General features: G+C 44.7%; 1 protein-coding gene across 1 annotated transcript in view; it reads right to left on the minus strand.

The window, feature by feature from the left end:
- The window catches only part of Pygl (glycogen phosphorylase L), a 36,287-nt gene extending 19,188 nt beyond the window's left edge, over positions 1 to 17,099 (minus strand). The window contains exons 1-4 of the mRNA XM_004649175.2: positions 16,824 to 17,099; positions 11,029 to 11,130; positions 8,445 to 8,523; positions 4,662 to 4,765 (exon numbers count right to left, since the gene is read on the minus strand). Of these exons, the coding sequence (XP_004649232.1) occupies positions 4,662 to 4,765; positions 8,445 to 8,523; positions 11,029 to 11,130; positions 16,824 to 17,066 (528 nt within the window). The 5' untranslated portion in view covers positions 17,067 to 17,099. The remainder of the gene's footprint in view (positions 1 to 4,661; positions 4,766 to 8,444; positions 8,524 to 11,028; positions 11,131 to 16,823) is intronic.
- Between the last annotated feature and the right edge of the window lie 8,062 nt (positions 17,100 to 25,161).

Raw genomic sequence — 25,161 nt, forward strand, 5'->3', positions numbered from 1 at the left:
GGCTTAGAATTCTTCATGCAGGAGATGTGGACCTAGCCTTCTGCTATGTGGCAACACAAATATCTTTAGTGGAAACAACTCAGGAGCACCTGTTTTGGAGAGACAGTATGTTGGGTCTGTTACTCAGTTATCTTTGTTGCCTTACATCCTAAATTAGCAGTGACTACCTGTGAACACTGCCCGAAGTGTTGCCCATGCACTATTGTCTTTAATTCTCACAGCAGCCCTGAGAGAGGGAACTATGACTTCTCTCTTTTCAAAGATTTGAAAATGTAACCGCTCAAGGTCATACAGAAGGCAGATGACAGAGCTCGTCCTGACGTCAGCTCTGTGTGTTTTACAGCCAGTGTTTTAATATCTGTGAATTCATCTGTCTTGCTGGAGCTAAGTAAAGGAGTCCCTCAGGAGTGTTTATCGTTGAATACCTGGACCAGATGGTCTCACATGATGTTTTCAGTTAAGAATGTATTACAGGATCAATTAGAAAATGCTGCTTAGAGAACTCTCCCTTCACAAAGCTTATTTCAGTGTAAACACAGAACACTGTTACATTTCATAGTCTTTGTTTACCTTAATGTTTATTTAGTTTTTATAGTGGGCTATATATTTCATTTTGAAATATGAATGAAATACCCTATATTAAAAAGTGAAGAATTTATTTTAATTTTATTGACAATTCCAACATTTCCCCAAGTCTTTATGTTAATTTGTGACAAAATATTTCTGATAAAAATTTGAAGACCATATTTTCTATTTAGGGTGTTGTGAATGTCAAATCAATTTTAGACTGCAACAAATAAGCAATATGATCAAAATAATATCAACACATATTTGAGAGGATGTATTTTTTATTTTTAATTTATTTTATTATAAGCACAGAGAGATACAGAGAAAAAAGACAGTATGGGCATGCCAGGGCCTCCAGCCACTTCAAATGAACTCCAGATGTATATGCCGCTTTGTGCATCTGGTTTTACATGGATACTTGGGAATCAAACACTGGTCATTAGGCTTTCCAGGAAGCACCTTAAGTGCTGAGCCATCTCTCCAGCCCCATTTTTACACTTTTATTTATTTTACATGCAGTTTTATATCATATATTGTTATAAAGCCAGATGTACAAGGTGATGCATGTGTCTGGAGTTCATTTGCAGCGGCAGGATGCCCCAATGCACCCATCCACCATGCTCACACTCTTTCTGTCGCCCTCTTTGTGTCTGTTTCTCTTTCAAATAAATAAATAAGTAGTATTTTAAAAATATTATATATATTTAAAAGAAAATTTTGCTAAAAGAGATAAAGTTCCTTTGATGATAAGATCATTCCAAATATGGTTATTTTATCTGATTCCTTTTGGAAAACTAAGCTTTAGCTCAGACACTGTTTACAAATGATATCAATGCTAGATATTTCATGATCACCTAAATATGGCTTTGATTCCTGTCCCAGGTATAGTTGTGATGACATCAAAATAAACATAGTTACTGTCTTTGGAGATAGCAGGAAAATTTCACATCCATAGCCAGACAGGCAAATATGCATTTATTCACACATAGATCATAACTTTATATAAAAAATCCAGCAGGCTACCTATCAATATTAGCTACCCTTGCAGAGGTGCTTGGAGGGTGGCATCTCACACCATTGCTGGCCCACTCAATTCGAAGTGTCCCCTGCTCTCTTGAGAATACAGGAAAGTGACACAGAAGTAATTAGCTGATCAGCCTTTTAAAATTTTATTTATTTATTTATTTGAGAGCGACAGACACACAGAGAAAGACAGATAGAGGGAGAGAGAGAATGGGCGCACCAGGGCTTCCAGCCTCTGCAAACGAACTCCAGATGCATGCGCCCCCTTGTACATCTGGCTAATGTGAGACCTGGGGAACCGAGCCTCGAACCGGGGTCCTTAGGCTTCACAGGCAAGCGCTTAACTGCTAAGCCATCTCTCCAGCCCAATCAGCCTTTTTAAAACAAACATTTGTATTTATTTATTTGCACCAGAGAGAGAGAGACCAAGAGTGGATGTGCCAGGGCCTTCAGCCACTGCAAATGAACTCCACATGCATGTGCCACTTGGCATCTGACTTTATGTGGGTACTGGAGAATCGAACCTGGGACATCAGACTTTGCAGGTGAGTGCCTTAACCACTTAGATGTCTCTCCAGTCCTTGATCAGTCTTAATGCCATTACATATGGGTTTAATTAATTTTTTTCCTCCCAAGCAATAGCTGGCTTTAATTTTCTGAGGCTAATGAGTTCTTTAAGAAAGCACTTGCTTGCTGATGTGTGTGTACACATGTGCACATGTACATGTCCATTGTGTGTGAACATGGGTGTGCACATGCCAAAGTATGTATGTGAAGGTCAGAGGACAAGTGCAGATGTCAGTCTTTGCCTACCACTGTGGTTGGGGCACCTTCTCTCATTTGAGGCAGGGTTTCTTGTTCACTGCTCCATTCCCTCGTCTAGCTCGTGGACTTCCAGCTCCCATTCTCCTGCCTCTGCCTCCCTTCTCATGTAGGCATGCTGGGATTTCAGATGCCTGCCACAGCATCCCATTTTATGTGGGTTCGCAGGATTTGAACTCAGGTACTTATGGTTTTGTGGTAAGCACTTTCTTCACTGAGCTCCCAGTTTACTTGCTGATTTCTTTAAAAAATGTATTTTATTTGTGTGTGTGCGTGCGTGCGTGTGTGTGTGTGTGTGTGTGTGTGCGTGCGCGCGTAGATGCGCATGTGTGTGAGAGAATGCCGTGATACGAACGTGAAGGTCAGAGGACAGCTGTCAGATTGGTCCTCGCCTTTCCACCTCGTTGGAGGCAGGGTCTCCCTGTCGATCTCACTGTGCTGTGGCTCTTGGTGCAGTGCAGGACGCCGTCGGGCCTCTGCCTCCCGTCTCGCCACCAGCATGCTGGGATTACAGAAGCTCATCGCTTATCACTGTCAGAGAGACCTGGGGATTGAACTAGGGTACATAGGCTTGAGTGGTGGCAAGCACTTTATCTACTGAACCATTTCCTCAATCCACTGGTTGATTTTTATTCTGAGTACCCACTCTCACCCCCCTAAGGCTCTTCTGAGATAGACTGAAAAGAAGATATTCCATACCCACAGGTTCACCTAAGCAGACTGAGGAGAAAGACAGCGCTGACCTGCTTCCCCTGCCACGTGTACTGATGCTGTGGGATGGGGGTAAACTCCCCTCTACCTTGCTTTCTGCCTGAGGATTAACAACTGTGAGTTTATAGTTCCATGTTGCCATTGATCCTCAATGCACTAAATGTTGAGGCATATAGGAAAAAGGAGGGGGAAGAGAGAACAATTTTCAAAATTACATCCAATTGGCTATCAGAACGGCTCCATCCCCGAGGCTCCACGGGGCTGACCCATGGCCAGTGTAGCTCTCTGGAGTACAGGAGTCAGCTTGGGTCATGGTAGTTGCTGAACTGGGCATGTCCCTAGAGGACTGACTTAGTGGCATCTAGCCCAACCAGCAGTGAAGCAGCAGGCAGCTCTGGAGGCAGGGCCAGTGACTGGATTTTAAGGGATGATTTGCCCCTCAGCGGGCGTCACAGGACATGATCAAGCTGGGAGCACATGCCAGGACAGTCAACACACTTTGCTTCCTTAGAACACAGATGGTGGCCAACACCTGCCATCTTACAACCATCACTAGCAGCTGGCCTGGCAATGCGAACCCTGCATCACTGGTGTAACAGGCTTGGCACTGGTTCTTGGGAGAGAAGGAAGGGGCCCAGCTGATAATGAGTCCACTCAAGCGGCATCTTTGGAGTGCCTTCCCCGCAATTGCCTAACTTGCATGTGAGGCTGTTGAATTGCATCTCCCCTCCTCCTCCCAATGGCCAGTTGTTTCCATGGAGACCACTGCTGATCACATTCTGGCCATCCCCTTTAGAGTTCGTGCAGAATTTGAGCCACACCATTGTTTTCCTGAGCTTCACAATCCACACTTTTTACCGCAAGTCTTCCTTGAGGAGACTCAAAGATGAAACATCTGGTGATCACACTGGACTTGTCTGTGTCTGTCATTGAGGAACAGTGGCTCAGGGCCACAGGGCAAGGTCATACTGGAAGGGACTATAGACTTCCTGGCACATGCTTTTCAATTCTCATGGAATTTTTTTTTTTTTTCATGGTGTGAGCATGTGCCACACTCAGCATCAGGGGAACTATGGTGGTGCTGACGAGAGACTCAGTCACCAGAGATGAAAGAAACAAAGACCTAAGAATCTGGTTTGGCTCTCTAAAAGTAAAGCCAGAGCTCTTTGGATGGATCTGTGCACATTTCTATGAAATACAATAAATTACTTAATGAATGCCTGCCCAAAGTAAGTGCTCATCAAATTAGAGAGACTCTCATCAATGTTGAGAACAGGGTGGGGTCTTGGTTTCTGCTCACAAGAGGAGCTAGAGATATGGAGGTGAATGACCGCGTCAGCTCTCTGCTCTCAGGGAGCTCATAATCCAAAGTGCACGTGTGTGGGAGGGGGAACTGTCAGTGTCCAGTGTTATCAGCCAAATGCAGGGAAATCAGTGAAGCCTTGTTTGGGATGGGAGGTCCTCATAAGTCATCAGAGCACGGTGAGAACGCTCATGAACAACTCCAGTGACAACATGTTAAAGGGTGGTTTCCATACCTGCCATCCATCTTTGATCTTCTGATTGAAGATTCCATACTCGTATCGGATACCATAGCCATAGGCTGCCAGGCCCAGGGTTGCCATGGAGTCCAGGAAGCAGGCTAAATTAGACCAGGTGCAGGCAAAAGGCAGTCATTAAACAGTATCACTTCAAGTCTTTCTCTCAAAAACACATGATGGCCACAAAACATTTTTCTATGAGAAACCATATTTATATTTCAAAGTACAGAGACATCTGCATAATCAGTACTGATTTTCTGAACAACTTTCTAATTAAAGAATTGATACCATAGCAAAGTTATAAATGATAAAAGTGTGCAAGTAAAATATTACTGGTTACCTTAGGTAACAGAACTAATCATTGTATACATACTGGCATGTTGTCTGAGAACAGATAAAGAAATTACCTATATTGGGTATGTTGGTTTCTGCCACTCCATATATATATATATATATGTACACACACACACACACACACACACACGTCTCACTCTGCCCAGGCTGACCTGGAATTCACTATGTAGTCTCAGACTGGCCTCAAACTCATAGCAATCCTCCTACCTCCACCTTCTGAGTGCTGGGATTAAAGACTTGCACCACCATACTGGGCACAGACAGAGAGAGAATGGGTATGTCAATTCCTCTAGCCACTGCAAACAAACTCCAAGTGTCTTTGCCACTTTGTGCACCTGGCTTTACTCTGGTACTGGGGAATCAAATTCTGGTCGTTAGGCTTTGTAAGGCAAAGGCCTTAGCCATTAAGCTATGTGTCCAGTCCCCATAGAACCCCTTTAAGGGAAGCTGTCTCTATGACGTCTGCTTGAATGGAACGCCCAGGGATGGAAATGTGATATCTGACTGGTGAACTTGATAGCTGTGGCAGATTCTTTCCTGTCAGCTAATAGAATTCCACAGTTGTCAATACACAGGTGAACCTAGACTTCAGGAAGAAGACTACATGGACGAGGAGATGGATCTTGATTGATTGGTCCAAACCTTTTAACCCCAGGAATTCCATTTCCTTCATCAGTGAGTACTACTAGCTAGGCATACAATGGCATTCAACCCACTGAGACTTTCAGAATTCTACTGGGGACAAGAGACTTCTGTAAATGATTTTCATCACTGTCACCATCTTTTGCTTCATGTGTGTTGGGGGAGGACCCACTGAAACCTAGAATCCTGGCATAATTGTGCTGCTGAGAAAAGCAGTGTTGAAATGGACCAGCACCTAGAATTCTTGTCTGTAGCTCACGGAGCTCTTACTGGTGGAATCATTTTCTTGCTAGATTTCTTTGTTACCTAACAACAGAGCATCCGCTCCAGAAGAGCCCATCAGCAGGAAGAGTGAGGCTGTGTCTTGTAGCTGGATATATACTAAGAGCTTACATTCATCAGCCAAGAGCCAGGAAATGTATATGGTGTCACCCAGAAAGGGACTGCCTTAGGTCCATGGTGCAACTCTAAAGCAGTTAGACCAATGCAAAGGGCCGAGGCCTTGGAGTAACTCATGCCACATGGCTGACTTTACACCAGCCCCTGCTCTTCTGACCTGTGGCTACTTGGCATTTCCTGTGTCCTGTTCAGTTCACTCTTACAGTCTGAGCAGGATGGGGTCCCAACCTTCCTAGTCAGGTAAGAGATGAGGTCATCAGTAAGGATTACCCAGACTCATTTGCCGCTCCTGACTCTTAGCAAGCAGTGAAAGAGCAAGACCACTAATGTCAGGTGCAGAGCTGGGCAAACACAGACAACCAAAGTGAAGGGCTTCGATCCACAGACAAGCAAGTTCTCAGGCTTTGATGTGCTTGCCACTGGCATTGCTGGCTCTACCTACATACAGCCCAGGGGATCTGAGACATCCTCACATGAGTAGCTTCACAGGAGAGTGACAAGTAGCCCACAAGAAGTACTTTTGCTGTTTAAAATTCATTCTCTCTCTCTCTCTCTCTCTCTCTCTCTCTCTCTCTCTCTGTGTGTGTGTGTGTGTGTGTGTGTGTGTGTGCATGCCAGGGCCTCCTGCTGCTATACAAATTACACCAGATGCTTAAGCCACCTTTTGTGTCTGGCTTAGGTGGGTGCCTTGGAAATTAAACCCCAGGCTGGCAAGATTTTTGATCAATTGCCTTTAACTGTTGAAACATCTTCCTATCCTCATTTTTTTTTCTTTTTAAAAACTTTTATCATTAATGGTCGCATAAAATCACTTAGTCATTGTCATTGGGATTAAATAATACTCTCACAACTTTCTAGTAACTTGAAAGGGAATGCAAAATTAAAAGATTTTAAAATCATTTCTAAGAGAGAAACATTTTCCAGAGTAAATAGGATACATGAGTGGTGTCATGTAATTACTATTAAATTTGAATTACAAAAGTAATACATGAATGTGTTGTTTGAAAAAATTTAAATGTTACAGACAAAAATTTTAAATGATAGTATCCCTTTGCCTCTCCCAATTCTGTACTTCTCTCTAGAGAGGTCACCAGGAGTACTTTAGTATTTAAACTCCATTTAGTATTTAAATTCCAGACTTTCCATACACACATACTGCAAAATGCTTACTTTTTTGAATAGTGCAAATGATATCACATTATACAGGGTTTAGTGCAACTTGATGTTTAAAATATTTTATTTACAAGAGAGAGAGAGAGAGGGAGGGAGGGAGGGAGGGAGGGAGGGAGGGAGGGAGAGGGAGAGAATTGGCATAGCAGGACCTCTAGATACTGCAGACAAACTCCAGATGCATGCACCACTATGCAAAAGTCACCTTTTGGCTTACGTAGGTTTTGGGGAATCAAATCTGGGTCCTTAGGCTTTGCAGGCAAGTGCCTGAACTGCTAAGCCATCTCCCCAGCCCTGATTAAAAAAAAAAAAAAAGAACAGAGATCTATTGAGGGAAGTAGTACATATATATCAACTGTACTCTCTGTGATCTGGTTACTTTTAATGTTTTAATTTTGCAAACAGCATTGTGAAAATATATTTCCCACATCTCTTCTTCTACACATGTGTATTTTCTTGGGATACTGAGAAGTAGAATTGCTTGATCATAGGGATAAATTTTCTAAATTAATGGATCTGGCATTACCTTTTTAAAAATTATTTATTTATGAGAAAGAAAGAAAGAATAGAGAGAAAGAGAGAGAATGAATGGGAATGCCAGGGCCTTTAACTACTGTAAATGAATTCCAGATACTGTACCACCATGTACATCTGGCTTACGTGGGTTCTGGAGACTCAAACCTGGGTCCTTAGGCTTCACAGGCAAGCTAAACCATTTCTCCAGCCCTGGTATTACATTTTAAATATTTTTCATTGAGATTTTCTGAGCAGCTATTCCCCAAATACTGAAAAGAATTCAGTTTGCATCAACATAGAAACATATATTAATCATATCACTACACACCAGTCTATCAAAAGGCAAACTGGACTGTGTGATGCAAGACTCAAAGTTTAGGCATAACTTGCAAGTGTGGGAACTGACCAGCTATGAACAAACAGCAGAAAAGTCAAGGGGCTGCTTTGGAAACCCTTAAGGAACAGGAAGGATCTGGTTAGCTCTGGGGTTTTTAAGCAATATCTGAAGGGATTTTAAGCAATGCCTCTTCTTCCAGTTCTTCTCTTCATGTGGGATGGATCAGACACAATGAAGTGCAAGAGCATCTCATCTCCAACAGGCCATACTTTCCCCTTCTTCTAAGAAGCAAAGGCAGTCCTTTATAGCAGGAGAAGACACTGTCCGACTAGATAAGGTAACCCATTTCCAGTGTCACTTACCAGCGAGTCTCCCCAGACCTCCATTGCCAAGTCCAGCATCTTCTTCAATTTCTTCCAACTCCTCAATATCCAGACCCAGCTGAGGTTGAAAGAAAACAGCATTAGGTATATATATTAGGCAGGCCATCTCAGAGGCACTGGTCACTTCTGAAAGCAGTTTTGACTCCCTTGCAGCATGTTCTGGCATTGGATGCCTACCAAAGATGCTGGTGACTGCAGGTGCCAATGGAACCAGATGGTGCATCTGGAGAACAGCATAGGCTCTAGGTGTCCAGTGCTACGTTCTTCCTATTGACCCTTAGGCAGGCCACTAAATCCCTCCCTGCCTCTCTTCTCTGATTTTAAAAATTGGATGATAGGGCTGGAGAGATGGTTTAGTAGTTAAGGCACTTGCCTACAGAGTCTAAGGACCCAGGTTTGATTCCCCAGTACCCAGGTAAGCCAGATATACAAGGTGTGCACGTATCTGGAGTTTGTTTGCAGTGGCTAGAGGTCCTGGTGTGTACATTCTCTCCCTCTCTCCATCTGCCTCTCTCTCTCTCTCTCTCTCAAATAAATAAATAAATAAATAAATAAATAAATAAATAAATAAAAAATATAAAAAATTAGAGGATAAAAGAACCTATCTCATTTAGGGCTGGGAAGCAAATGAAATTATACAACAAAGCAATAGACTCTTCCCTGGCAGTTATTCCCTATGACAGTCATTATTTTTTTTTAATGCTTTAGGATTAAAACCTTAGAAGTAATCCAGTACCATGCTGTCATTAACTGGCCTGGAGAGTTCAAAATGGTCAGGAGACATGAGTCAGACTTTCCACTTTCCCACTGTCAGGGCATGATGACTCAATAAAAACAAAAGATGTCAACCTGACTAGCTAGTGAGTTATTGTCTATGAGCCCCAGGGCCTGACAGCCAGCAGGAGGCCTCAGTTCTGCAGTTCAAATTAGAATCCTCTCTTTTCTCTGGGGTGGGTGGGAGGCTATAGGAAGCCAAAGTGTCTCTGTGAACTTGGGGATGGTTTCCAACTCCCAGTCCTCAAGTGCTGGGGATCATACAGCAGAGTCCATCAACATTAGCCCCCCTTCAGGATTCTGCAGCCCGGAACTTGCTGTGGATTATTTATTTTGCAATGAGGAAACTAATGGTCAGATAGTCAGTGACCTGTCCTAAAGGATAGTCTACTGTGAAATGGCTGCATTCTCATCTGAAAGTCACATAACCTGAGAAAGCAGATACTGTTAATGGAAATGAAGTTAGATATTGAAAGCCATGCATGAGAAGGAACTGTGCCTGACCCTGATGCCCAGGTTTTCACTGAACCACACTTTTGGGTCTGTACCCTCATACCTCAAGTCTCTTTCTCATACAAGTATTGAGAATTAAACCTTAAAGGAGTTCAAACATGGTCTGGTATCATCTTACTGTTGAAGGGGCTTTTGAATTTGCTCCCTAATGAAAATAAATTACTAGAGTCTTTATGTAGTCAACTGCTAGTACTAACCAACACAAAGGTTTTCTTAAAAAAATATTTTTTGCTTATTTGCACCAGGATCTCTTGCGGCTGCAATTGAATGTCAGATACTTGCACTTGATTTTGCATCTGGCTTTACACAGGTGCAGGCAAATTGAACCTGGGACAGTTAGCTTTGCAAGAAAGTGCCTTTAAACACTGAGCCATCTCCCCAGCCCACACTAAGATGTCTAAAGTTCTAAAGATGGAAGTCAAAAGTAGGATCTAACTCTTGAGCAGGTGTATGCAGATCTTCTTTTCCCTCCTGGCTACATGCTGCTCAAAGGAGGGCATATAATTTGCTGCTGCTATTAGGGGAAGGGAAGAAAAGGGAAGAGGAGAGCTGTAATGGTTCTTTGGCAGGAAGTTCTCTACCTAACCCACAGGAAGGACACCAGCTCTGAGTGAAAAGCAACCAGTCACACAGATGACAAGCCCGTGCCACAGGGAAGGAGCAATCTCTCATTTAAAATTTGTATTTGCAAATGTACATTCTTCCTTTCAGCCACATCAGTAAGATTAAGGACTATTTGCTTTCGGCAGGAAGCCACTTACAGAAATAGTTAAATATATTCATAAAAACAAATGAGCATGCTTGGACTAAGACCTCAGGTTTCTACATTAAGAAGTAGATTTTGCATCCATTATGCAATAGGGAAGCATGACAACAGACTTTTAAAAGCTTATCACCTTCACATGGTATCTGATAAGCTTTAATCCTTTTTCAAAAGGTAGATGTCTAAAGTAAGGCTTGTAATTCTCATAGCAGGGAGCTTCATGAGGTGTGTTCAGATGTTACCTTCTGAAGTGCAATTTGTTTGGGAAAGGCTGTCTAAAACTACGATTGCAAAACCAAATTCTCATGTGTAATAACCAGTTCTCTAACTTCTTTTTCTGGTTGTTTCTCTTCTATCAGAGACCACTATTAATAGTTTCTTATAGTTTTTCATAACCGTATCTATAAAAGCAACTTGTCACACTTGTGTATGTGAATGCATTATGTCTTCAAGTTTCCTAAATATGAAATATGAAATTTAAAGGGAGAGGATGAAAGAAATAGAATGACATACCTGGTAAATGGCCTCGTCACAGGCATTTTGCAAGCCCAGGTTGATCATGGTGTTCTGTAATGTTCGGCCCATGTAAAACTCCAGAGACAGGTAATAAACCCTCTGAAATAAAGAAAGGAAAAGCCCTAACTTTTCTATAAGGTCAATATAAAAATAAAAACACAGTCATATATTAGGCCACTAATCAGAAACAAACGAGTCTACTAGAATACAGATTCAAATAAGACTCCCACAGTTGCATGATAGGCTACATAGAAGTGTCCTGACTACTGTTTTCCTCAGGAAGACAGATCAAGCTCATCCAATGAATTGGATTCAGTGGTTTGTGTTCCCTCCTCTTATCCACAAACTTCATGAATAAAACGTGTTTTGGGCACACATAGCCATAACTCAGCATTTACTCTGAGGCTAGTGTCAGATGGGTTGGTTCTGAGCATCTCAAGCAATCCAAGAAACATGGGCTAGCTTTCACACACTCTAGATGAGGCATATCCCTCCTTGACTGATTACTGAAGTCATCTCAGAATTACCTTTAGAATCACAAGTATTCTAGAAAGTCTGGGAACTGAGACTAGATCAGGGTAAGAAGACTCTCTGGAGTTTACTAGTGTTTGCCTTTGGTGAGACAGGATGATTCTCTATGGACTTAGAAACTGTTTGCCAGGTAAATATGAACATAGTCAGAAGGGAGAGGTGCAAAGTTCAACCTGCCTCCAATCTTTTTAGATACCAGCACCTTTCGCTAATTTAAGATAGAGGGTTGGGGTCCGTGCGTGGTGGAGCACACTTTTATTCCCAGCACTCAGGAGGCTGAGGTATGAGGATCACCATGAGCTCAAAGCCACCCTGAGACTACATAGGGAATTCAATGTCAGCCTGGGCTAAAGCGAGACCCTACCTTGAAAAACAAACAATCAAAAAAAAAAAAAAAAAATAGAGGGTTAATGAGTAATTTCATCATTCCCCTTCATGGTATTTTGCTTTCCATATCTGCTACCTTTTTACTTCTCCAACAGACACAAAACAAAGCAACAAAAATCCGTACATGCACCAATATAAAATCTCAAATTTTAGGTGCAATCCATTTCTGTTAAGAGAAACAAAAAGGTAAAAATATTTGTCCAGCCTCAAAATATATAAATTATGAATATAGCATAATAAATGTAATTTTTGTTATATGTATGTGTTAACTTAGAAATCTCACTCCTTCTCACCTTCATTTTATAAAACAGTTGAATCTTCAGCCTGCATATGGATGACCGATATTGTATTTCAGTGGGGCATCTGCTTACTGGAGCATATCACTGTTATCCAACTTGTGTGAATATTTACAGGGATGTTTCCAGGGCCCTTACCAGCCTGCCAGAGGCATTTGTATGCTGGGGACCAGCAGGAGCAGGGCCTAGTCATTCTGACGGCTCTTGTACCCGCGGCCTGTCCTGTCACAGGAAACAGTTTCTCAAACCACACACAACCACTTGTGTAATATTAGCACAGCTATTGTCACCCTTCCCTGTATGGATTTGCTTGACCTCTCCATCAAACTAATTTTTTAAAAATTTATTTATTTATTTGAGAGCGACAGACACAAAGACAGGTAGAGGGAGAGAGAGAGAATGGGCGCGCCAGGGCTTCCAGCCTCTGCAAACGAACTCCAGACGCGTGCGCCCCCTTGTGCATCTGGCTAACGAGGGACTTGGGGAACCGAGCCTCGAACCGGGGTCCTTAGGCTTCACAGGCAAGCGCTTAACCACTAAGCCATCTCTCCAGCCCCAAACTCATTTTTTATTGACCCACAACAAACTTATTTATAAACACAGTCTCTATCCAAAACTTAAAATTGTGAGGTTGTACTCTTGGAATAGTGATGACCTATGCACTATTTATTTTTACTTCCTTTTTAAAGATTCCAAATTAACACCAACTTAAGTAGATTAGTATATACAACACATTAAGAATATTTAAGAAGCCAAGCTGGGTGTGGAGGCGCATGCCTTTGATCCCAGCACTCGGTAGGCAGAGGTCAGAGGATTGTCGAGAGTTTGAGGCCACCCTGAGACTACATAGAGAATTCCAGGTCAGCCTGGGCTAGAGTGAGACCCTATGTCAAAAACCAAAAAACAAAAAAAGAATATTTTATAAGCCGGGTATGGTGGTGCATGCCTTTAATCCCAGGACTCGGGAGGCAGAGGTAGGAGGATGGCTATTGAGTTTGAGGCCACCCTGAGACTCCGTAGTGAATACCAGGTCAGCCTGAGCTGGAGACCCAACAATGAAAAACCAAAAAAATAAAAACTAAAAAAATTTAAGATATTTCAAGATCTGAGAAGGGTTGCTCAAATGAGAGTATCTCCTTATATGACAGACCTTATAGGGACAAGAATTTTATTCAATTTCCTATTTTCTTATAAATGTTTTTCAGGGAAATCTTACTTTACATTTGAGAATATGTAAGCTCTTGAAATATAGATCTTAGCTCTCTTAATGTCTCCAGACATTTCTTACAAATACCTGATATGTAATAAAATATTTGAATATCTCCAATATACCTTATAAATTATATGTATATACTACCATTGCTAATATATTACTTATACAAAAGTAGACAGTTGCAAAATGCTTGAAAAGATAGACTAAAAATATAATAATAACATTTACATTTTATTTATTTATTTGAGATCAACAGACAGAGAGAAAGGCAGATAGAGAGAGTGGGCATGCCTGGGACTCCTGCCACTGCAAATGAATTCCAGACGCGTGTGCCCCCTTGTGCATCTGGCTAATGTGGGTCCTGGGGATTTGAGCCTCTAACCAGGGTCCTTAGGTTTCACAGGCAAACATTTAACTGCTAAGCCATCTCTCCAGCCCCACATTTAAATTTTTTATAAAGCATGTTTTTCCTTCATTGCTTACTTACTTGAGAAAGAGAGAGAGAGAGAGAGAGAGAGAGAGGGAAGGAGGGAGGGAGGAAGGGAGGGAGGGAGGGAGGAAGAGAACAGGTATGCCAGGGCCTCTAGCCACTACAAACAAATTCCAGTCACATGGGCCACCTTGCACATCTGGCTTAATGTGGGTACTGGGGAATCAAAACAGGGTCCTTAGGCTTTGCAGGCAAGTGCCTTAACCACTGAGCAATCTCTCCAGCCTTTATTTTAATTTTTCAAATGTTCTTCCCAGCATTAATCAGAGGACCTTGGTAGTTTTGGAAAGGTGTTTGGAACCTGAGGCTTCAGAGCAGGCAAGGGCAGCACACTCAGTGAAGGGAGTAGAGGAAGCAGAGGCGTGGAAGTGGGAAGTGGCTTGGTTGGAGAGAAAGGAGGATAATGGAAAATAAGATGGAAGGACTGGATCACCTGGAAGGAGACAGGTTGGAAGCTCTCAAAGATGATGACAGGCTACGAAGCCAATGGTAACTAAGCAGAGGTGAGGTATGGGCCATCGGGACACTATGCATAGTGTGATGGGATTGCAAAGGCATACCCCTAGGAGCTAGACAGAGAACATAAGCGTGTAAAGCAATGAGGAGAACTGGAGAGTCGGAGTGCCTGAGAGTGCCCTCAAAAACATGGAGGTTAAATTGCTGAGAGACATCTTTCTGGCCACGGTCATTCTCTACAACTTCCAGGAAGTAAGATCACCACAAACAGATCAGTAGGGCCTCTGAACTCAGTGGAAAGTGAGCATGGAAGAAAGTGCACAGTTTTGAAGGTACCTGCAGAAACTTTGGCCACTGGTTGCATGGGGGAATTCAACAGACAGTCACAGGTGGGATAAAAGTTTTGTGCTGTGGTGACTGTCAAGATGAGAAGACTATTAAAGTTAGAAACACAGAAAGTGGGACAGGCTTAGGCAAAACAGGATTCAAACTTACAATGCGCTGAGTCTGAGGAGGGGAGAGACTGAGGTATGCTCCGTGGGCACTGTGCAGGGATGGGGCAGGACAGAGACCTCAGGCTAGGGATCCGGGCGTGTGTACAGCTGCCAGAGGGCAGAGGGTGGGGAAGGAGCTCAACAAAACCAGCAGCTCCACTTGGGGCCCCAGAGGGCAGCAGCCATCCTGCTCTCATGCACACTGTTAAGGGGTAGACACCTTATTAACCAGTGTGCAGTGAATCATGTCCCAAGAGAGAAAGAGGCAGAGAGAGAGAATGGGTGTGCCAGGGCCTCCAGCCACTGCAAAAGAACTCCAGATGCATGCACCTGCCCTCCCATGGTGCATCTGCTTATGTGGGTCCTGGCGAATTGAATTGGGATCCTTTGGCTTTGCAGGCAAATGCCTTAACTGCTAAGCCATCTCTCCAGCCCCCAACATAATTTTAATGCAAGGTGCGGTATGTTGTACTTAGTGTCATACTGTTTTCACAAATGAAAGGATACAGTAGGTTAATGTAGACACATTTTCTTTTCTTTTCTTTTCTTTTGGTTTTTCAAGGTGGGGTCTCGCTCTACACCATGCTGACCTATAACCCACTCTGTAGTCCAGGCTGGCCTCAAACACAGAGAGACCCTCCAACCTCTGCTTCCCACTTGCTAGAATTAAAAGTATGTGCCACCATGCCTGGCTAATGCAGATGCATTTTCTAAGGACACATTTACATTTCCAAATTACACCTTTGTTGTTGTTACCTTGGGGGAACATTTGGCTAGGCTTCTGGGGTAAGAGTGACTTTCCATTTGAAAGCATTGGTTTTGTTTTCGAGCCAGGGTTTCATTCTGTAGCCCAGGCTGACCTCCAGTTTACTAGGAAGAACTCCAGAGGCCAGCCTTGCACTTCTGATCCACCTGCTTCCACTTAAGTGCTGGGGTTACCACATGGGCAGTGAGTGTCCCCATTAGCAAGCACGGTTACAGGCCCGTCTTCTTACTGTGACAGTTGTTTTTCACTCTTAGAAATACCTGGAGTTCTTGGGCCCTGAAGCTATATATTATTTTTTCAAATGTTTTTAGTTATTTAAAAATTCTTAATAAATATTTATTCCTACTTTTCATTGCCCCCAGAGTCTGCCACAATCCTTCCCATTTTCTCACATTACTCTAGACAGCTTTTCCAGTTTTCCTTCCCCATACAGCCTCACTGGCAACTCCCTCAGACTGTCTCTCACCTTCACTGTCCTACAGTCCTGGTCCCTACCCTGTCCTTCCACAACCACTTGCCCTTTCCCAGATTGGCCATGAGAACATGGTGTTCCTTTGTGTGCCCAAATCACCCTCAGTGACTCCCACTCCGGCCCCCAGCAGCGGATGGAGGAGTCCCTGCACACCGTCTCTGTCTGTGGCAGCTTTCTGAGAGTTGCTGGGGCGCAGACCCGACTCGGCCTGGCCCTGGGCTTTCCAGCCAGCAAGAATCAGGGAAGTCAAGGACCCCCAATGTCCCACTCCGGGGAACCACCTCCCTCTCTCCCTGCCCACATGTAGGCAGACCCTCGCTGAAACCTGGACCCTCTAACCCTTTAAGAAGCTCTGGATTTCTCTCCCTTCCCTAACACGAAGATCCTTGGGGGAGAAGCATTTGTTTATTTTATTCAGGACTGTTAGGAGCCTAGATCCTAGCTTGGCACAGGAGGCACCAGGTACCCTTTGCTTCCTGCTTAGTGGACACTACAAAGAAGTTTGCAGAGTGCTCCTGGCCTGCGTAATCGCCGGCGAGCTGCGAAGACGCGAGGGGGACATTGGAGGGGTGGCCGAGTCTGTCCCCAGGGCGCAGAGGGGTCACTCCGGTGGGGAGGGGAGGTATGCCCTCCGTCTGGACCCAGAGGTCGACCCCGGTGGGTACCCCCCAGCCGGCCGGCCGGTACCTTGGGACACTTGTCGTAGTAGTGCTGCTGCGTGCGGATCCAGCGGCCCACCAGGTGGTCGCGCACGGTGTGCGCCAGCGCGAAGTAGTAGTCGCGCGGGGTGGCCACGTTGCGGTCCTTGACCAGCGTGAAGTGCAGGTGCCGGTTGAAGCCCTTCTTCAGCTCGGCCACGTTCTCCACGCCCACGATGCCACGGATGCTGATCTGCCGCCGCTTCTCCTGGTCGGTCAGGGGCTTCGCCATGGCTGCGGGCTGCGGGCTGGACTCCAGGGCCGGGCGGCTCCCCGCGCCCCGCAGCCGCTGCGCTCGCTTTAGAGGCGCAGGGGAAGTTTGGGGATCCGCCCCTCGGCGCCGCCCCCCGCGCCCCGGCCCTCCCCCGGCGCCCGCGCTCTGGCTCGGCCTCTCCGCTGTCCCGGGAACCCCGGCCGGCACGTAGCGCTCGGAGGCTGCCTGGCAATCGGTCCCGCCCCCGGGACATTCCCGGGACCTGGAGGAGGCTGCCTGAGAGTGGAAGCGCGTGTACCCGAGGCCTGTCCTGTCACAGGAAACAGTTTCTCAAACCACACACAACCACTTGTGTAATATGAGCACAGCTTTTGTCACCCTTCCCTGTATGGATTTGCTTGACCTCTCCATCAAACTAATTTTTTATTTACCCATAACAAGCTTATTTATAAACACAGTCTCTATCCAAAACTTAAAATTGTGAGGTTGTATTCCTGGAATAGTGATGACCTATGTACTATTTATTTTCACTACCTTTTTAAAGATTCCAAATTAACACCAACTTAAATAGATTAGTATATACAACACATTAAGAATATTTAAGAAGCCAAGCTGGGTGTGGAGGTGCATGCCTTGGATCCCAGCACTCGGTAGGCAGAGGTCAGAGGATTGCCGAAAGTTTGAGGCCACCCTGAGAGTAGATAGTGAATTCCAGGTCAGCCTGGGTCATATGTGGTCATATGTGTGTTTTCAACTTTGGCAAAATCACTTCTTGGCCTTTTGGCTCAGTTCGTGCAAACTTTTTCAAAGACAAGCACATGTCATTTTAGTAAGTTTTTTTTTTTTTTAAAAAAAAAAAAACCCAAAGCTAATTATCTTGGACTGATGTACAAGTGTGGAGTGGCATTTGATTCAGACCAAATGTAGTCCTTGCTTACCGTGAAAATGAAAGTTCAACTGTCATTGGTTTGGATGCACTTCCAGATCCCTGGTCCTTCCAGCTCCTGAGGTTTAGACTCTAGCCTATGTGGCAGAGCCGGGACTGCAGTGGGCCTTATGCAACCCTTACAGTACTGACGCCGTGGAGGGGCACGTCAGCTTGGCACAGGAGGCGCCGGGTACCCTTTGCTTCCTGCTTAGTGGACACTACAAAGAAGTTTGCAGAGTGCTCCTGGCCTGCGTAATCGCCGGCGAGCTGCGAAGACGCGAGGGCGTCATTGGAGGGGTGGCCGAGTCTGTCCTCAGGCTGTCGGCAAGGAGGGCTGAGGGATCTGGATGAAGCCAGAACTACTCTGAGTTAAGAGTGAGAGCAGAACCCTGTCAGAATGACTGACTGCAACAGTAAGAGAGGGTTTGTGATAAAGTTTGAGGGTTGCTTGAAGGATGAGGTCCTTTGTCAAACTACAAAACAAAACAAAACAAATGTGCTTATCATCTTTGAATGTTGTGAGGGTAACCTTCATTGTCAATGTGGTTAGGTTTAGAATCACCTAGAAAACACACCTCTAGGAGTTTCCAGAGAGGCTGAACTAAGGAAGGAAGATGCACCCTGCATGTACCCCCCACCCCCCATGGTTGGGACACAAGACTGAATAAAAAGGGACAAAAGAGAAAGTGAGCTGAGCGCCAGAATTCTTCTCCCTCCACTTCCGGATTGGAGACACAATGTGACCAGCTGTGTCCTGTTCCCACTACCAGGCATTTACCATGAATCCTCACCAGCATGGACTGGGATTCACCGAACGGTGAGCCAAAACAGATCCTTCATTCCTGGCTTTTGGCCAATATTTTGTCACAGTAATGAGACAAGTAATTCATACAAATAATCATAGGATGGTCACAGCCTTATACTAGTTTGAGGTCACTCACCCATTAGTGTGAAATAGTGCAGTCATCTCTAACACCTGGATAAAAACCAGGTGGGGCATCTGGATAAGGGAAGGCCAGGTCTGAGTAGGTCTTCCTCCCCAAGAGGTCTCGGAGCAGCAGAGGGCAACATGAGTTCCAAGCACATGGGTGGGGAGTGAAGAAGCAGGGTAAGTAAAGATGAAATGGAACGTTCCAAAGGCCAATGCACTGTGGCTTAGTCCTGCTGAAGACCTTTTCAAGTAGGCATGTTCATCCTCGCCTCCCTGTCTACTTATGGAGGTGAATTCTTGGATTCTTGCAGGAAAGCCAGGATAACAATGAACATACTATTTTCTTTTTTGGGTGTATATGTGTGTGCATGTGTGTGATGTGTGTCCATGTGCATGGGCACACGTGAGTGTGTGGGTGCATGCACATGTATGTGCACATGCATGTGAAGACAATATGTTCTTTTTTAAAAAAATATTTATTTTCAAGCAGAGAGAAAAATAGAGAGAAGACAGACAGAGAGAGAATGGGCCTCTAGCCACTTCAAACGAACTCCAGATGCATGTGCCCCTTGTGCATCTGGCTTACATGGGTCCTGGGGAATCGAACCTGGGTCCTTTGTCTTTGCAGGCAAAATGCCTTTACCACTAAGCAATCTCTCCTGCCCAAGATGTCTTTCTTAATCACTCCACCTTACTGATTGAGACAGGATCTCTCACTTGAACCCAGATTTCTAGATAGTCAGCCAGTTTGTGCCTTCTAAGTGCTGGGGTTACAGGTGGCCTTCCCTCCTGCCCAGCATCTACATAGGTTCTGGAGATCCAAGCTTAGGTCTTCCTACTTGCATAGCAAGCACTTCAACCAGTAAGTCATCTCCCTAGCCCTGAACATACTATGTTCTTTAAAAAAATCTTACTTGTTTATTTGCAAGCAGAGAAAGATAGACAGAAAACAGACAGAGAGAATGGGTATGCCAGAGCCTCCAGCTGCTGCAAACTCCAGATACATGCACCACATTGTACACCTGACTCCACATGGGTACTGGAGAATTGAACCCAGGTTGTTAGGCTTTACAGGCAAGTGCCCCAACTGCTGAGCCATCTCTTCAGCCTCACATATGATTTTCTTGATTCAGTGTCCAGTCAATGAGCCCAAAACTCTAGGTTTAATAACTCCTCTGTAGGGGGAAAAACTGAACCTCAAAATGTCCAAGCTGTGGAGTGTGAGGAGGGACCATGCAACTGTGTTAAAGATGACATGACCAAAGGATGGCAGTTACTCTGCCTCTCAGCCTTCCATGACAGCAAGCCATTTCCAGGAAGTTATTCCCTTCCCAGTTCTCTAGACTTTCTGGGAAGTCTCTGGTATTAATGGTGAATATATATTTGGTTTTTCAATGTAGAGTCTCACTCTAGCTGAGGCTGACTACATAGTCTCAAGGTGGCCTTGAACTCATGGTGATCCACCTACCTCTGCCTCCTGAGTGCTGGGATTAAAGGTGTGCGCCACCATGCCCAGCTTGACTTTATATTTTTTACAGTAATCAGGTCAAGATTCTAGCTTTCTTTATATTTTAACACCTACCTTGCAATTTGTAGTGTTCCTTTTCGCTGATTGTTGATGGTTTCTTAGTTAATGCTCTGATCTAAACTAACATTTTTTGAATTTTGAGATGAAGTGAATTTATTTCCACGCTGGCATGTGAGTATGGCATAAAAGTGGGGTACTGACATTAGAGAAGTTTGAGAACCAAAGAGCTTGATGGCCTGGCTCCAGCTCCATTTAAAATTGACCATCTGCATTTTCTATCCTAGGGGAGGCATCTGAGGTCTTGAGAGGTAAAGTTACCTGAACAGGAAGATTAATGCCTTTAGAGAGTTCACCTTTGGATCCTCCCTAACCAGACCAGACAGAAGCTATGATTCCCTGAAAAGGCAGTAAGTTAAAGCTGCCCACATACTCACATCAGCCTTATCAACAATGACCTGTTTTAGGCTTGTTCCTCTCTGCTGCTTCTGTGGCTGCTGGAATGAAAAGGCGTTCTGTGAGTAGCTGAGCACACTGCCCAGGCCTCCCGAGACAAGCACAAGCTGCCCACTGTCATAAAAGAACCATGGGAACGTGTATTCCTTCAGGTCTTCAGAGAGGCAGCCATGGGAGACGGGATTAGACCTGCAAGGGTTGTCTTAGGGCAAATTCCTGTGGAAGAGGTAATGGGGAAGGAGCCAGGTTAGCTTGGAGAGTGACCCTGATGAGGGAAGGACAGAGGGAGAGAAGGGGAAGTAGGCTTGTCCCAGAAAGATCCAGAAGGCCATTAGGCAGTTGTGGAGCTGGTCAGATGTCAGGGGAGTGCCTGCAATGCGCTCTGTCATTGGCAGAGCACCTCTGGGAAGACTTACCTCTGTGCAAACACTAGAGGGCAAGGCTATGCGGAGCCCTGGAGCCCTGCCATTCCCTCCAGTGAGGGTGGGAGAGGCCCATCCTGTGTCCACCACAGAAGGAAGCTAGGTAGACAGCACCTAGAGTCAACTGTAAGGTATGATCTTGACTAGGTTAATTAAAGTGGAGAGACTGTCTGTCTTTAACTAGGGGGAGCTCCACTCTAGGCTTGGGGTCCTAGACTATTTAAAAAGAAGCAAGCTTAAGCCAAGGGTGTTGCCATACATCTTTGATCCCAGCACTCAGGAGACAGAGGTAGAAGGATCTCTGTGAGTGTAAGGCCAGCTTGGGACTACAGAGTGAGTTCTAGGTTAACCTGGTATGATAGTTTGAATGTGAATGTGTGTCCCCCATAGCCTGAGGTATTTTTGATTAAGCTCTCAAAGTCCCCAGAAGCCTGCTGGTGGTTGTGTCGGTGGGGGTGGATATCAACTCCAACCCTAGGATGTATTTAGAGCAGTTGGAGCTGTGGGTATTATGAGTGCTGGCTGTTCCTTTTCTCTCTCTCTGGTATGCTGAAGCATGATAGAGTGAGCTGGCTTCCTCTGCCATTGATGGTGTTTCCCTTGGATCTTGTAAACCTGAAATAAACCATTTCCTCCCATAAGTTGCTTCTGGTTGGATGTTTGTCCAGCAACTCAAAGGTAATTGCCATACCTGGGCTAAGCGAGACCCTACTTTATAAACAACAAGGCTGGAGAGATGGATGAATGGTTAAGGTGCTTGCCTGAGAAGCGTAAGAGCACATGTTCAAATTTCTAGATCCCACCTAGCCAGACACACAGTGACACAAGTGAGCATTGTCGCACATGTGCACAAGGGGGCCCATGCACCCTCACAGTGGCTGGAAGGCCCTGGCACGCCCCTTCTCTCTCTCCCCTCCTCCCTCTTTTTCTCTTCCTCAAAGAAAAGAAAGAAAGAAAACAATTTTAACAAAAAAGGAGCGAGCTCACTGAGCAGCAATCTTCATCAGTGCCTCGCTTCCTCACTGTTCGACTGAAAGTGACCGGTTCCCTCTGTCATGCCTGCCCTGCCATGATGAACTGTAACCTGGAGCTGTAAGCATAAATAAAACCTTCCTCACTTAAACTGATTTTTTAAAAAAATATATTTTTTATTTACTTGAGCGAGAGAGAGAGAGACCGAGAGAATGGGCACACCAGGACCTCCAGCCACTGCAAAGAAACTCCAGACGCATGTCTCACCTTGTGCATCTGGCTTATGTGGGTACTAGAGAATTGAACCTGGGTCCTCAGTTTTCACAGACATATTCCTTGACTGCTGAGCCATCTCTCCAATCCCCCTCCCTTAAGCTGATTTTTATCAGGAATTTTGTCTTAGTAATGAGAAGGTAACTGATGCATGTGGTTAGCTTTTTCTTTTTCTTGAGACAGTGTCTCAAGACACTGCACACTACACTACACACTGCACACACTGTTCTTAAGCTCAAAGTGATCCTCCTGCTTCAGCCTCCACATTGTTGAGGTTACAGGCATAGCCACCATGCTCAGCTCTTCTGGTTAGTGTCTTAATGTACTGCACCTCATTTAATCCTTTCACCAGCTCCGTGAGGTAAGCTCTAGCTTTCTTCCTATTTCAAAATGAGGAAAGTGAGGCATAGATGTTCCAAAGCGTTCTCAAATATCTTTACAAGTCAGGGCAGAAGAGGTTTTCATATCCTTGAATGAAGTAGCTCCCTCTCCTCTGGAGGAGGACTTGTGATTTGTTAAGTAAGCCTAAATTTGGAATGCATTTCAGCTAACCTATGAACCCTACCCACAGGGTTTGCTTTGTGTTGTTCACTGGCTTTCTGGCCCATTTTTAATCAGCTCTGAAGCCTGGGGCAGTGGCCTGAAGTGACCCCACGTATAGATCACTTGCACTGTGGAGAAGGGCATGTAGCTTCATCATGATGGGGAAGCAGGCTCCATCACACATCCACAGCGGAGAACGATCGGCCAGAGATAGCTCTGATATAGGCTGGACTCCTCTTCCCCACGCTCTGGCCCCAGAATCACACCTCCTTCCACAAGGCTCCACCTCTCCAGACCTCCACCACCTGAGGACTAAGTAGGAAGCTTAATCAGAAACACCTGAAACTATGGGGGTCCAACCACCACACTGAGCCTTGTGCTCAGCCAATGGAAGTAAGTTCATTTCTCTCTGTGTGTGTGTTTAAAATATGAACCTGACAACCAAAGCTCCTATCCAGACCTTGCTGTTTTAAGTGTTTAGAATCTATGGCTGAGAGCCTGGCTTTATTATGTGAGTGAACACCCTTTCTACCTGCAGACAGGTGGCTAATGGAATTGCCCTCTCTGTAATTGGCAGTGACTGTGACCATTTGCTTGTTACTTGAGTGTGTTTGCTTGTCTTGGGCTACTGAACCTTCTTGGCACTTTAAATTCCTGTCATATTTGAGTTGCTCATTAGTACAGTTTTGCTTGTTAAGCATGGCCCAGTGGGAGTGCCTGAAAAGCTGGAAAGATCTACCACCCATCTTTTTCCTGTCTTTCAAAGCAGGAGCTGTCTTAACTTACCAGTTATAGAATTTGCTGACACTGGAGAATCAGGGCCCCATCCATTTCAGGTTCTGCAAAGGGAAGGAAACGTCCTGTCTTCACACCCACAAGACAGAGGAGTTCAGGAAAGGCATGAGTGATGAAGTGCTACGAAATGCTCAAATGCCAGCTTCTCTAAGTCTCCAAGAAGTCGACCGACATTTCAAAAACAGGAAGCAGTTTTAATTTTCTCCTGATAGCTTACTTTTTCTCTACCTCCCTCACAGGGCTACCCTAGCACTGGAGGTGTTTATGGTCCATGAAAAAGGACACGGGCTTCCCAGTTCTGTCAGAGACACACTGAGAATGAGGACCAAGTGTCAGAGAAGAACGGATAGAAATCAGAAGGTGGCAGGGGCTGTGGGGAGCGGGGCAAGGGCTGGGACAGCCATTGGCTGAAGACTGATTTGGAGGACACCTAAGGGGGAGAGGTGGTGAGACTGGCTACTTCCTTCCCATTCTCCTTTCCAGCCACTACTTCCTAGGCTCTAGGGAACCCTTGGGATCTGCCTGTGGATGAGTGGACTGATTACAATGGAATTTTTCTCTTTCTTTAGAGGGTCAAATTGGACTTGAAACTGATATTTCAAATTAAAGTGTTGCAAAAAAAAATAAAGCATTGCATATTTTGCACAGTGAAATTAATATACTGTATATATTAATATACTGTATTGTTTTGCTTAATCTTCTGGTATTGCCAGAAATACAATAAACCTCACACTTCAGAGAAACCTCCAACTGTGTCTGAGAATGAACAAAGAGGTGAATGAGTTCTGGGAAAATTTCATAAGGAGATGTGAACAAATCCTGTCTGTAGTCAAGGGACGGCTCCTCGGGGCCTATATAAAAGCAAATTACCCCTAGAGCCTTGACTCTGCATGCAATTGAGTGGTTGGGAGAACTGGATGTACAAATCATAGGGACTTCTGGTATTGGTAGCTCAGTGGGAGAACACCCGCCCCAGGGCGCATGCAAAGCCTTGGGTTTGATCCCCAGTGCCACAAGAAAACAAATGAAATAACATCAACAATTAAAAGCACACAACGTCCCATAAAACTATCTTAGTGTTTAGATTCTTGTTCCATGGACAAGACAAACCTAAGCAATCAAATTTTTTTTAAAAAAATTAAAAAGCTAAATATTTTCACCTCTTTGAGCTCCTTGTCCATCTTTTAAGCTCTATGTAGTAAGTTGTTTAGATATGGAAGGGTAATCTTTGTTGGCTTGAAACCTAAAGAAATCCAGAGGGAAAATCA

Source organism: Jaculus jaculus, chromosome 7 (genome assembly GCF_020740685.1).
Source record: "Jaculus jaculus isolate mJacJac1 chromosome 7, mJacJac1.mat.Y.cur, whole genome shotgun sequence".
NCBI classification, from domain to species: domain Eukaryota; kingdom Metazoa; phylum Chordata; class Mammalia; order Rodentia; family Dipodidae; genus Jaculus; species Jaculus jaculus.